The sequence below is a fragment of the Alosa alosa genome, chromosome 19 (assembly GCF_017589495.1).
Source record: "Alosa alosa isolate M-15738 ecotype Scorff River chromosome 19, AALO_Geno_1.1, whole genome shotgun sequence".
Lineage (NCBI taxonomy): Eukaryota > Metazoa > Chordata > Actinopteri > Clupeiformes > Clupeidae > Alosa > Alosa alosa.
The window spans coordinates 4,997,053-5,010,045 of record NC_063207.1 but is presented as its reverse complement, the minus strand read 5'-3'; the positions used below and the strand labels follow the sequence as shown (position 1 = coordinate 5,010,045).

The 12,993-nt window shown below is 45.6% G+C and overlaps 1 protein-coding gene across 1 annotated transcript in view; it reads left to right on the top strand.

Moving 5' to 3' along the window:
- Nucleotides 1-807: 807 nt before the first annotated feature.
- Nucleotides 808-12,993, top strand: part of ston2 (stonin 2) — a 35,954-nt gene continuing 23,768 nt past the window's right edge. The window contains 3 exon segments of the mRNA XM_048228452.1: nt 808-1,137; nt 6,727-6,949; nt 9,085-9,243. Of these exon segments, the coding sequence (XP_048084409.1) occupies nt 6,844-6,949; nt 9,085-9,243 (265 nt within the window). The 5' untranslated portion in view covers nt 808-1,137; nt 6,727-6,843.

Genomic DNA, 12,993 nt, shown 5'->3' with positions numbered 1-12,993 from the left:
CTTGACATAAATAATGTCTTCAGATCTCTACCGCCATCTACAGGTACAAACGTAGAACTAAAGATAAGGCTTTGATATAACCCTCCTGTTGTGTTCGTATCATGTTTACTAGTTGTGTTACTTCCATTCAAAACTGGCTCATGCCAGTCAGAAGGGGAAAGGTTCCAGTGGGGGCTGGCATAAAAGCAAAGAGGGGCAGTGAGAGTGTGTGTGTGTGTGTGTGTGTGTGTGTGTGTGTGTGTGTGTGTGAAAATGTACAGAAGCACAGATACAGTCAATCTGATCAATAGGTACAGTATGTGCCTGGACTCAATTTTATACACTGACCATTTTCTCACCCATTCATTTCTAATGGCTGGTCATGTTTGACCAGGAATACACATGGGTGTTCTAAAGTAAAATAAAGCACCCAAATTGTTGATGAAAATGATTAAAAAAAAAATGGTTTGTTGTATTGTGTGTTCAGATCCACTGTGTTAACAAAGTCATGGAGCCTCATGATAGTCAGAATAAATTAATAGGCCTACTTTTGAGAGAGAAAAAATGTAGCCCTAAATCGGTCAAATTGAACCTCGAACACAACAGGAGGATTAAATTAACGGATGGAGTCGTTCGTGAACTTTGAAACATTGAAGTGGTTGTAAGATACTGCACACACGTTAACTTTCTAAATATCTTATTATAAATGCTGATTTGCTAATCCTAGCGTCATCCATTGCATATCACCCTCAAAGCCCCTACTGAGATGTTAATCCAATAGATGGCGCCACACACAGACACGCTGTTCATTTGGATTACTATCAGAGCAGTACCCTTGTATAAAACAATGCACCCTGTCGTCATTGAGAATGCCATTGGAATGGATCTACCTAACCCATGTCGTCATGGTCAGTCATAGTGGAAAGGTCGTGGTCCTTCGCTGTTGTCTTTTCGATCGGCGAGTTGAGGAATGTCTAAAACGTTCACTATAGTTAGTTACACTGTTGCCTTTGTGAGCACCTGATGGCCAATCACAACGTGCAAGTGACACCGTATGGCTGCGCTGGCCAATCACGCACAGCAACCACGACTCGTACGGCAGAGAAGGTTTCCACCGGGAGAGCGACCAACGATAAACAGACCAATTGTGTGATATCGGTATGTAATATAGGTGTAATGTGCGTGCATGAGTGTGTGTTCCTTAGTGTTGTAACTTTTAGAATGTCTCTTTTCAGCTACTCTGAACGCTGAACTCCACGCGCGTTACAGTGTAGCGTGAGAGACTACGGACAGGCAACAGGTTGTTGTTGTTTAATATTGGGTTGTGAATCCTTTTATTTATGGTGATTTTCGCCATCATAACATATGCATTCAACTGTAATATTTCATTTAAGGATTCATTTGACTCTTTTAAATGTAGGGATAAATAGAATTAATATTTTATTGTCGTGACTAAACTGTTCTAATATCCCCGGATAGTTTTGCTTGTGTCTTATTTTGATCTTATAATCATGATGGTCTTTTTCATTGTTGTTGTTGTTGTTGTTGTTGTTGTGTGAGTGTGTGTGTGTGTGTGTGTGTGGTTTGAATGAACTGCTTATGTATACAAACTTGTTTAATAATAACAAAGGAATAACAACAACTGAATCAAGTCAAGCATACGCATTTAGTTAAGTTACTGCAAGTAGCCTACGCTACATTGCGCGTGCTCCTGTGGTGGCTGATGGACAGTCCCTAGGTTACCCTCTTCTCTCCGTCACTCTGTCTGTGTAGCCTAGTTGACAGTAGTGGTGGGACTGGGACAGCATAGCAGAGAGAGTTTTTCATTGGCACAGTCGGTGTTTGTATTAAGCCGTAGCTAGCACATGGCGGACGCAGCATCAAGAGGATCTGCTCAAGCGCTGAGTCACCGCTGGGAAGCGGTCCAAACACCGGACAGGCTGAAGCTTTTCCCCGTGAAGCCATCCATCTCTTTGCGGTGACACACCCCTCTGTGCGCCGCCTCCGCCCAGCATATGTTGTTATTCTGCGTTTGAATCGATTACCGCAAAAGAAAGTAGTACTATTTACAGTCACTGACCACAAGAATGAGGTTAATCTATTGACTCAGGGCATTTTCACTGTCATTGGGTTGAACCTGAAGGATCGTATGGCTTTGCACACACAGAACTCGATATTTAATGCCAATTGTATGATCTTGGGGAAGACTAGAAGGAACAGTGATGTCATAAGATGGATGGCATGGTTCCATGGAGTCCACATTGTATGAATAGTGCTTTGGGTGTCCAGTCCCCATATCCTCTTCCTGCTGTTTATAATCATTTGAGGTATTATTGCAGTGGTGACAGATTCCATTTACCTATATGGTCTTCATCAAGAAAGTGATGGCCTGATGGGTTTCTTCCTGATTGCAGTCGCTCACTTTCGGATGTCTTAGGATGGGATATCCACGACCAGTGGGCCGCGGCTGAAGTGGCTTTGAGCAAGGCACCTAACCCCTCACTGCTTCCCGAGCGCCGCCATTGTAGCAGGCAGCTCACTGCGCCGGGATTAGTGTGTGCTTCACCTCACTGTGTGTTCACTGTGTGCTGTTTGTGTTTCACTAATTCACCGATTGGGTTAAATGCAGAGACCAAATTTCCCTCACGGGATCAAAAACGTATATATACTTATACTTATATATATATATATACCACAAATAGTGCAATCATACAATCAATGAGAGCATGTGGTTATAAATTCTTTGATGCTTCAGTTGCTTTTCTGGACCAGTAAGTGACATTTGGGTAATTTTCTGCGGCACATCTGATGATCTCTCACGGCACACTAGTGTGCCCCGGCACAGTGGTTGAAAAACACTGCTATACAGTATTAGTCACACTCACAGACATATGGCTGATCGAAGGTGGCATAATCACAGTTGGAATGTTTTGATGCCATGGTGCCATGCGCTCCTCAGACGAACGACGTCTAGCTCTACCACCGGTACGCTCAAGCCAATCCAAACTTTTCTCATCTGTTGTTCCTCGTTGGTGGAACACACTGCCAGCTCCTACAAGGGCAGAGACATCCTTCTCCATATTCAGAAAACTCCTGAAGACCCAGCTCTTTAGAGAACATCTCCTCTCACAGCAACACTTACAACAAGTCTTACTGATCCTAGCACTCACCAGTCGTCTCAAACTGACAAGTAACTGTTAAAAACAGCACTCACTGATGCACTTATTCTTACTGTACTCTAATGTTTTTAAATTGTCCTAAAATTGTTGAGAACTGCTCTAAAACTTAAACTGTTTACTATGTTGTTAGTCACTTTGGCTAAAAAGCGTCAGCCAAATGTAATGTAATGTAATGTAATGTAATGGTGATAGAACACTTTTGATGACATTGTGATAGAACACTTTTGATGCCATGGTGATACAGTAGATTTCAGACCCACAGGCACAGCGTGGGTGCTGAGACGGAGAGTGTGCATGTGCAGACATGTCGGGTGTGTTTGTGCGTTTACTCCAAAACGTGGCTGTAGCCTGATGTGGTGGGGTGAGTGTTTGTGTGTGTGTGTGTGTGTGTGTGTGTGAGGTTTTCAGTAGCGTCAACATTTTCATAAATAGCTTCATCGTCTTGTTCTCAAGCATACCATTCCGTTTGTATTTCTTTAACAGACAAACAGGCATTCGTTGATAGTTTTCTGTGCGGAGCACGACCAGCAAGAGCAGACGTGGTGGAGCGCTCAGCCCTTGGGTGTAGTTGTGATGAGATTGAGAAGCATGGTTGCTGCTGCCGCATGGTGGTGATGAGGGAATGAGGGAATCCATGAGGGAGAGGGAGGAGTGTGCAGGGTGTCGCGTGGGGAAGACGGAGCATCCACAGCAGCACTCAGGAACAACATGTACATCTATTCATTTAGCAGACGCTGCTATCCAAAACAACTTACAAAATTAGGAATTTAGGAACATTCAAGCTACATTGCAAAGGAGACCCGACAATGAGACCCTGGTGCAGCCGTGGCCTACTGGTTAGGGCTTCGGGCTTGTAACCAAAGGGTTGCTGGTTCGATCCCCGACCAGTAGGAAACATGTGGGTGGGGAAAGTGGTTGAGCACTGCTCTCCTGTGCCCACATCCACAGCTGAAGTGCCCTTGAGCAAGGCACCTAACCCCTCACTGCTCTTGAATTTCCCCTTGGGGATCAATAAAGTATCTATTTATCTATCTATCTATCTCCCCGAGCACTGCTTTGGCTTAGTGTGTGCTTCACCTCACTGTGTGTTTCACGAATTCACAGATGGGATACATGCAGAGGCCAAATTTCCCTCACAGAATTAAAAGAGTATCTATACTTAATTATACAATAGAGGATGGGAGGATGCAGAAGTGAAAGTGTAGTCGAAAGAGACAGTGGTAGAAGGAAATAGAAGTTATGTTAGATGTGTTAAGAGAGCAGGTCCTTACACGTCAACAGCAGCACCCACCGCCACCACAGCCAAAGAGAACAGAAACAGCGTGCTTTTTTATCTGTTGGGGCACACCAAGTCAGAGTCCATTTCCTGTGGCGCTGTGCTGACTCTTCCTGTCGGATCTGTAGCGCTGGGGACAGGATGGTACCCCGCTCTGCCCCCTGCTGGCCAGAGTGAAACCTGACACCAGCGTGGCTTTCAAGTGACGAGTGTTGTTTCCTCTCCCGGGTTCTTGTGTCGTGTCTCGTCCACTACACCCCTCAGACACTGGTGTGTGTGTATTTTTGTGTGTGTGTGTGTATGTGTGTGAGTTTGTCTGTGTGTGTGTGAGTGTGTGTGTGTGTGTGTACTTGTGTGTGTGTGTGTATATATGTGTGGGAGTGTTTGTGTGTGCGTGTGTGTGTGCTTGTGTTTGTGTGTGTGTGTGCCTGCGTGCGTGTGTGTGTGTGTGTGTGTGTGAAGCAGTGAGGGGTAGGCACACAGAGTTGTGCTGGCTGGTCTGTGTGTTTTTAGGGAAGCCTTTATCACACAGTGACACTGTCTTCCTGTAGCCTTGACTTGTCCTGTCAAAGCGGCTGGAAAACTGACCACTGCGCAGTGACCTTGGTTCTGTAAATAGGGTCAAAAAGTACCAGAGAGAGAATGAATGTGTGTGTGTGTGAGAGAGAGAATGTGTGTGTGTGTGTGTGTGTGTGTGTGAGAGAGAGAGAAAGAGAGAGCAATAATGTGTGTGTGTGTGTGTGTGTGTGTGTGTGTGTGTGTGTGTGTGTGTGTGTGTTTGTGTGTGTGTGTGTGTGTGTGAGAGAGAGAGCAAGAATGTGTGTGTGTGTGTGTGTGTGTGAGAGAGAGAGACGAATCTGTGTATGAGAGAGAGAGAGAGAGCAAGAATGAGTGTGTGTGTGTGTGTGAGAGAGAGGGATGAGAGAGAGAATGACCTGCTACTGTTCCTGCTGGGTAGACCGTAGACCTCCCATGGGCAGTGTGTTTCCAGTCTCTGTGACACAACCTCCCTCCCAGCGAAAATACCCCTTTTCATGGAGATGTTTTTGTGCTCTGGTGCGTGCTGCGGTTTGTTACAGTTTTGTTCTGGCTCTACCCTGGATGTGGGATTCTTACTTCTGTTTTTGTTGTGCAGAGATAAGTTAAAAAAAGACGCGTTGCGTGATGCCCAGCTCGGTGCAATGCCGTGTGCAATACCCTGTCCACTTGGACTCCTCCTCCGTCGGATTTATTTACTGCAGTTACCTACATCACCTTGCGCTCATCATGTGAGTTGAAAGGCAGTGAATGGAACAAGTACATGCAGTGGCAGAGGCACAGTTGAAGCTGAGGTAGCTGTTGATGCTGGAGCGGATGCCGGATTTGGCTTGGAACTGGGCCGGATCAGGGCCGGATTTGGCACAGAACTGCTCCGGATTTGGCACAGAACTGCCCCTGATTTGGCACTGAAGTGGGCCGGGTCAGGGCCAGGCTGGTCTCTGAGGTGGCTACAAATTGGCGATGAACGATGGTGAGGATCTTGCTCCAAAGACTTCAAAGAGAGCGGGACCTAAAGAGAGAGGGAACTGCTGAACTTGTCTGTCTTTTGAAGAGAGGGGTTTTTCAGTGGGCCGCCTCTTGTACCTTTAGAAGAACACTTACAAGTCATGAATCGCTGTTTGCTCAACCTTTTAAGAAATACTTCAGTGTCAGTTTAATGGCACTTTCCAGGAGCACTTTGTGCTAAAAAAAGGGGTCCCTTTGAAACACTTTCTCTGTGTGAAAAACACATGCTGAAACAGGTTCTATCAAGAGCCTGAAGTTTTGTAGATAGAACCTTTCCTTGTCAGCACGGGGTTGTCAGCAGGGATGTAGTGGAGGCTAAACGCAAGTAAACACAGTTTATCCACCAATTTCAGAGTTTATCCATCTCTTATTAGAGTTTATCCACCTCTCAAAAGAGTTTATTCACCATTTTATCCACCTTTTTTAACTTTTAACATTCAAAAAAGATCCCACCGCATCATTCCACCATTTCTTTAGTGCTTTGGCGTCCTGTTTGAAGGTACCTTAGTCTGATTGGTTAAACTCCAGGGGGCAGCTTCACTTGATATATATATATATATATATATATATATATATTTATATATGCACAGTACTGTACAATACTGTATATTTATATTCACTGCATACTGTATATACGTATGTGATGTATGTGTATGTATTCACACACTGCACTCACTGTATTTTCATGCCATGTACATGGCTCTCTCCTCTCCTCCCCCTTTGTGTGTCTGTGCCCCACCTGTCCAGGTGTGTATGGAGCGTGAGAGGCCTTTGGAGTGAGAGGCCTCCGACACCCCCCCCTCCACCCCCGTTGGGGATCAGTACCCCCCCATCCCTTCCTGGTTGCCGTGGAAACACTGGGCTATGGCCACCAGCAGTAGCGGCAGCAGCAGCAGCGGGGACGGGAGAACTACTCCTCGGCCGGGCTGGGCGGCCTTCAGCGACGATGGCCCTGAGGGACAGCACACAGGTTGGGGACCGTTTTGGAAACTAAGATTCAGACCATTTTGGGGGCTAGTGTTACGCTATGCTACGTTATGTTACGTTATGTACAGTACAGTACAGTACAGTACAGTACAGTGTACAGTAAAGTAAAGTAAAGTAAAGTAAAGTAAAGTAAAGTGAAGTGACCAGAATTTAGCAGACACTTTTATCCAAAGTGACACGGACTCACACCAGTGGGTTTGGGATGCAAACCCGGGCTGACTGATTGTACGCCGGAAACGCTAATGCTAATGCTACTGCTGTTTCACCAGACTGACACAAGTCAGTCATTTCACCATTGATCTCAGAGGACAGAGTACACAGCAATCAGATAAACTAAGACTTGGATTTGATGGAGCAGTTTTGGGAGCACCACATTATCCAATAACATCCAGATGATGTGATTAAGATATCTTGTGTGTGTGTGTGTGTGTATGTGTGTATGTGTGTGTGTGTGTGTGTGTGTGTGTGTGTGTGTGTGTTGTGTGATCCTCTTTGGGAACTCAGTGCCATATCTGAGGAGGCAGCTCAGTGCATTGCCTGAGACAAACTCCCGGCTAAATCAGTTAGCTGGCGATCAGGAGTAGAGATATCAGCCTTTAGAGGACGTCCAGGCCTCCATATCCCGCTGCGCTGGGCTGTGCTGCGCTGGGCTGGGCTGCGCTGGGCTGCGCTGGCCTGATATGTCTGATATGACCCCCACAGATAAAGACGCTAAATCTACTCAGACAATTGAGTGTGGCGGCAGCCTCTCTGATTCTCTCTGATGTGTGTGTGTGTGTGTGTGTGTGTGTCTGTGTCTGTGTGTCTGTGTGTGTGTTTGTGTGTGTGCGTGTTTGTGTGTGTGTTGGTGTGGAATAGTGTGTGAGGGTGTGTTCTGGGGTGTGCTGATGTGTGTGAGTGTTTGTGTGTGTGTGTGTCTGTGTGTGTTTGTGTGTGTGTGTGTCTGTGTGTGTGTGTTTGTGTGTTTGTGTGTGTGTGTGTGTGTGTTTGTGTGTGTGTTTGTGTGTGTGTGTGTGTGTGGGCCTAATCACTAGATCACACAGTATGTCCCTGCTTCTGCAGCGCTGGACTTGGTTTGGTAGCCCACATGTCAGCATGTCTGTTGTATACTCCTGCATAAGGTTGTGTGTGTGTATGTGTGTGTGTGTGTGTGTGTGTGTGTGTGTGTGTGTGTGTGTGTGTGTGTGTGTGTGTGTGTGTCTGTGTGTGTGTGTTTGTGTGTTTGTGTGTGTGTGTGTGTGTTTGTGTGTGTGTTTGTGTGTGTGTGTGTGTGTGGGCCTAATCACTAGATCACACAGTATGTCCCTGCTTCTGCAGCGCTGGACTTGGTTTGGTAGCCCACATGTCAGCATGTCTGTTGTATACTCCTGCATAAGGTTGTGTGTGTGTATGTGTGTGTGTATGTGTGTGTGTGTGTGTGTGTGTGTGTGTGTGTGTGTGTTGATCTGGTTGTTGATGCACTGTGAGTGTCTGTTATCGCCCTGCTGAGACATTCCCCATGTTAACTGGCACCCAAACGTTGGGCAGTGCTGGAGTGAACACTCATGTGTGTGTGCTAGAGTGTGTGTATCACCCTCATGTGACATTCCCTGCTGCCTACTGCTCACGGTGGACTTGGCAGTGTGTGTTTGTGTGTGTGTGTGTGTGTGTCAGTATGTGTGTGTGTGTGTGTGTGTGTGTCAGTGGTGTTTTGGTGTCTGTCAGAGTGCATTATCACCACTTTGTAATTCACAAGTGGAGCATCACTGGACTGGGTATATAGTGTGTTGCTTGTTTGACAGACTGTATCTAGGTGCTCTGCTTTGGTGTGTTGAAGCTGGACAGGGCAGGGCATTCTCAGTGTGTGTATGTTCAATGATAAGTTGAGTTATGCTATAGTTGGTTGGTAGGGTGTTGGTAGTTGCCATGTGGATGTACGATAGCTTGAATTGGCTGAGTTGTGACAGCTTCCTGACACCCACATGTTACCAGGTGTATGTATGTGGGCTGCTAGATTGAGGTCAGTGTATTTGAATGTGTGTGTATGTGTGTGTGTGTGTGTGTGTGTGTATGGACATGCACACATGTGTGTTGCTTGGATAACCATATCTTTTTGTGTTTCTGTCCACTTTCCTCCAGGCAAGGGGAGCGTCCCCCAGTTGCCTGACCGAGCCCTGTCCGCCTCAGACTCCTCTGCCTGGGGAGAAGAGACCCCTGCTCAGCCCCCTCAGTCCAGCTCCTGGGTCCAGTTCGAGGAGAAGTCCTCCTCCCCTCCCCCACCCCCGTTGCAGGTAAAAGGTATGACCCAGATAGAGCATCCTGTCTGAGCCACAGATGGTGTGGAACAGTGCTGCTCTGTTACAGTGATCTGATTGGACCCCGTGTGTGTGTGTGTGTGTGTGTGTGTGTGTGTGTGTCTGTCTGCATGCGTCTCATCTTTCACCGCCCTCTCTGCATACCTGAGCTGCCCCGAGCTGCCCCCTGGCACCTGTGTTGGACTGCACACACCTGAGCTGCCCCCTGCACCTGTGTTGGACTGCACACACCTGATATAGCCTGAAGATAGAGCATTGTAACGACAGAACTTCCTGTGTTCAAAATGTCCACATTCTCACTTCCTCAGTGCACTGCAGTGAATGACTATGATAGTGGTTATCCATAACACAGTGTACAAGTTTGTAGACTAGAGAGTAATGATATATACAGAGTGGGCTAGCTGGATCTCAAATCTAAAGTGGGTGGACACTGGACAGCCGGAGAGAGTGCAGGCCTCTGCCAAGGCCAAATGTTTTGTGCTGCAACGTTTGTGAAAGTGAAACATTTCACAAGCCACCCGGTTGGATACTCACTGTCCTGGCTGAGGTGTATAACATCAACTTGACCAGTGTTTCTCGAAACTTTTTCAGACTAAGGACCATTTAACCAATAATAAAAAAAACCTCACAGACCACCTAACTGCCTAAATATCCTGGATAAAAACAATAGGCCTACTTCAGCAATATATTACACAATACTCACACATAGGTAGTTTAAGAAGCAGCTATATAAAACATGATATTTTAACACATCTGCTCATAGACTACTAGGGATAGCTTGCATACCACCACCAATTCAAGCATGATGAGCTATACTGTAAGTTTGGATGAAGTTGAACTTTGCAAAGGACATGCTCCATCCTTCCCACTCTTGTGTATGTGTGTATGTATGTATGTACATGTACAGTATGTATGTATGTATGTATGTATGTATGTATGTATGTATATACATTTATGTATGTATGTACAGTATGTACAGTATGTATGTGTGTATGTGTGTATGTGTGTATGTATGTATGTATGTATGTATGTATGTACAGTATGTACAGTATGTATGTGTGTATGTGTGTATGTATGTATGTATGCATGCATGCATGTATGTATGTATGTATGTATGTATGTATGTATGTATGTATGTATGTATGTATGTATGTATGTATGTATGTATGTATGCATGCATGTATGTATGTATGTATGTATGTATGTATGTATGTATGTATGCATACTGTATGTATTTGTTTCTTTCACTCCCATGTAATGGTGCACAGCCCTCTAGTGCATCCAGATTAACTATCTAACCCAAAAGGCAAAGCCCAAAAACAGGATGACTTAATCTCCCTGATTCATGCCTTTACAGTGCAGTCACTGGGCCCTTCACTGCTGACGTGTGCATGAAATCTGTCGGACATGGGAACAATTAACTAAGTCGTACGAAGACACATCATTATCCCTGTGTGAGCGGTAAATCAGCGACTTGGCCCTGTGATTGAGCGAGCGAGTGAGTCCGAGCGTAGTGATTTCCTCTGCGTCTGGTGTCGGGTGTCTGGGAGGAGAGAGAGAGAGGAGCAGGACAAGGAGGGGTGTGGCGCCACTCCACAGCAGCGCTTTTGTGCTAGACAAGTTCAAACAGTGCATGTACGTGTGTGTGTGTGTGTGTGTGTGTGTGTGTGTGTGTGTCTAGACAAGTGTGTGTTCAAACAGTGCATGTCTCTCTCTCTCGTGTGTATGTGTGTGTGTGTGTGTGTGTGTGTGTGTGTGTGTGTGTGTGTGTGTGTGTGTGTGTGTGTGTCTCTCTCTCTCTCTCTCTCTCTCTATATATGTGTGTGTGTGTGTGTGTCTGTGTGTGTGTCTCTGTCTCTGTCTCTCTCTCTCTCTCTCTGTACTGTATATGTGTGTGTGTGTATGTGTGTGTGTGTGTGTGTGTGTGTGTGTGTGTGTGTGTGTGTGTGTGTGTGTGTGTGTGTGTGTGTGTGTGTCTCTCTCTCTCTCTCTGTATATGTGTGTGTGTGTGTCTCTGTGTGTGTGTCTCTGTCTCTGTATCTCTCTGTACTGTATATGTGTGTGTGTATGTGTGTGTGTGTGTGTGTGTGTCTGTGTGTGTGTCTCTGTCTCTGTCTCTCTCTCTCTCTCTCTGTACTGTATATGTGTGTGTGTGTATGTGTGTGTGTGTGTGTGTCTGTCTCTGTCTCTCTCTCTCTCTCTCTGTACTGTATATGTGTGTGTGTGTGTGTGTGTGTGTGTGTGTGTCTGTGTGTGTGTCTCTGTCTCTGTCTCTCTCTCTCTCTCTCTGTACTGTATATGTGTGTGTGTGTGTGTGTGTGTGTGTGTGTGTGTGTGTGTGTGTGTGTGTGTTATGGGCTGCATGGTAGCTAATTGTTGGGTTGAATGAGAGTGTTGGTTTCTCTACTCCCCAAAACAAAGACATAACCTCAGAACATGAGAATGAGCCATATCTGCCGTCATAATCTGATAGTTATTCCAGGGTGGGTCTGGAAACACACCGTGTTTCTGCTGTCAGGATAAATACAAAGACGTCCAGAGGCTTTGCATTGTTTTTTGTTCCTCTCCTGAAGCCCAGATCGCGGTCTCCCTGCGGTGTAACCACGGCACATTCAGAGATGCTCTTTCAGACAGATCCGATTTGTCAATCAACAAGTAATCTAGCTAATGGCTGTCGGGGGCATCATTTGTCTCAAAGCAGCTAACGCAGTCTGGGTGTGGAGGAAAACCTCCCGTTGCCATAGCAATCGTAATAAATCAGCTGGCGTTCCTGATCTGTCTTCACGGCTCCGCGTTGCCGGGAGCTTTGGCTGGTGCGTGGTGGATGAGGATGCCTCTTCTCCCTCTGCGTGATCAGGAAATGAAGGCCGTTATGAAACAGTTGAATTGGACCGCCAGAAGGATGAAAAGTGATCTGTATAAACATCTCCAGAGTTGATGTAATCAGCCCACAAAGCTTCACAATCACTTTGGAAATGGAGTGTGAGGTGTGTGTGTGTGTGTGCGTGCGTGGCGTGCGTGTGTGTGTGTGTGTGTGTGTGTGTCTGCCTGCGGTTTGTGAATGTGTGTGTGTGTGTGTGTCTGCAGTGTGTGTGTATGTTGTCTGTGTGTGTGTGTGTAAACTCATGCATCAGGCTAAGCCTCGGCTATTTAATGAAATATGGTGGTATGGCTTGAGCTCTTCCCGGATGCCATCTCTGTAGGATTTCACATTTCAGTTTTATGGTCTGTCCATTAAAAGCAGTGGTGAGGTTCGCTGTCAGTTAAACTAAACATGACGAGATTACATTCCTTGAGATTACATACAGAAAGGATGAGTGATGTACTGGCTGTAATGAGGTAAATGTTATAGACACAGTTTGTCTGTTTAAAATATGAGCAGTGTGTTTAACCTGAACAAATATTATATATGTATAGATGTCATGTATTTAGTTTAAAGTAGATCTTTTCTTGTGCTTTTTGTGAAGATCTTTTGGTCCTTACATTCTTTGGTCATTGTATACAGTCACTGTTCATTACAAACTAGAAATTGTTGTCTCAGTCTTTGTTTATAAAAAATGGCTTTAGATTTGCTCTCAGCCTGTGCGTACAGTAAGGTGGCACTCATAGTATTATCTAAGTATAAGTATAAGTATATACACTCTTTTGATCCCGTGAGGGAAATTTGGTCTCTGCATTTATCCCAATCCGTGAATTAGTGAAACACACTCAGCACACAGTGAACACACAGTGA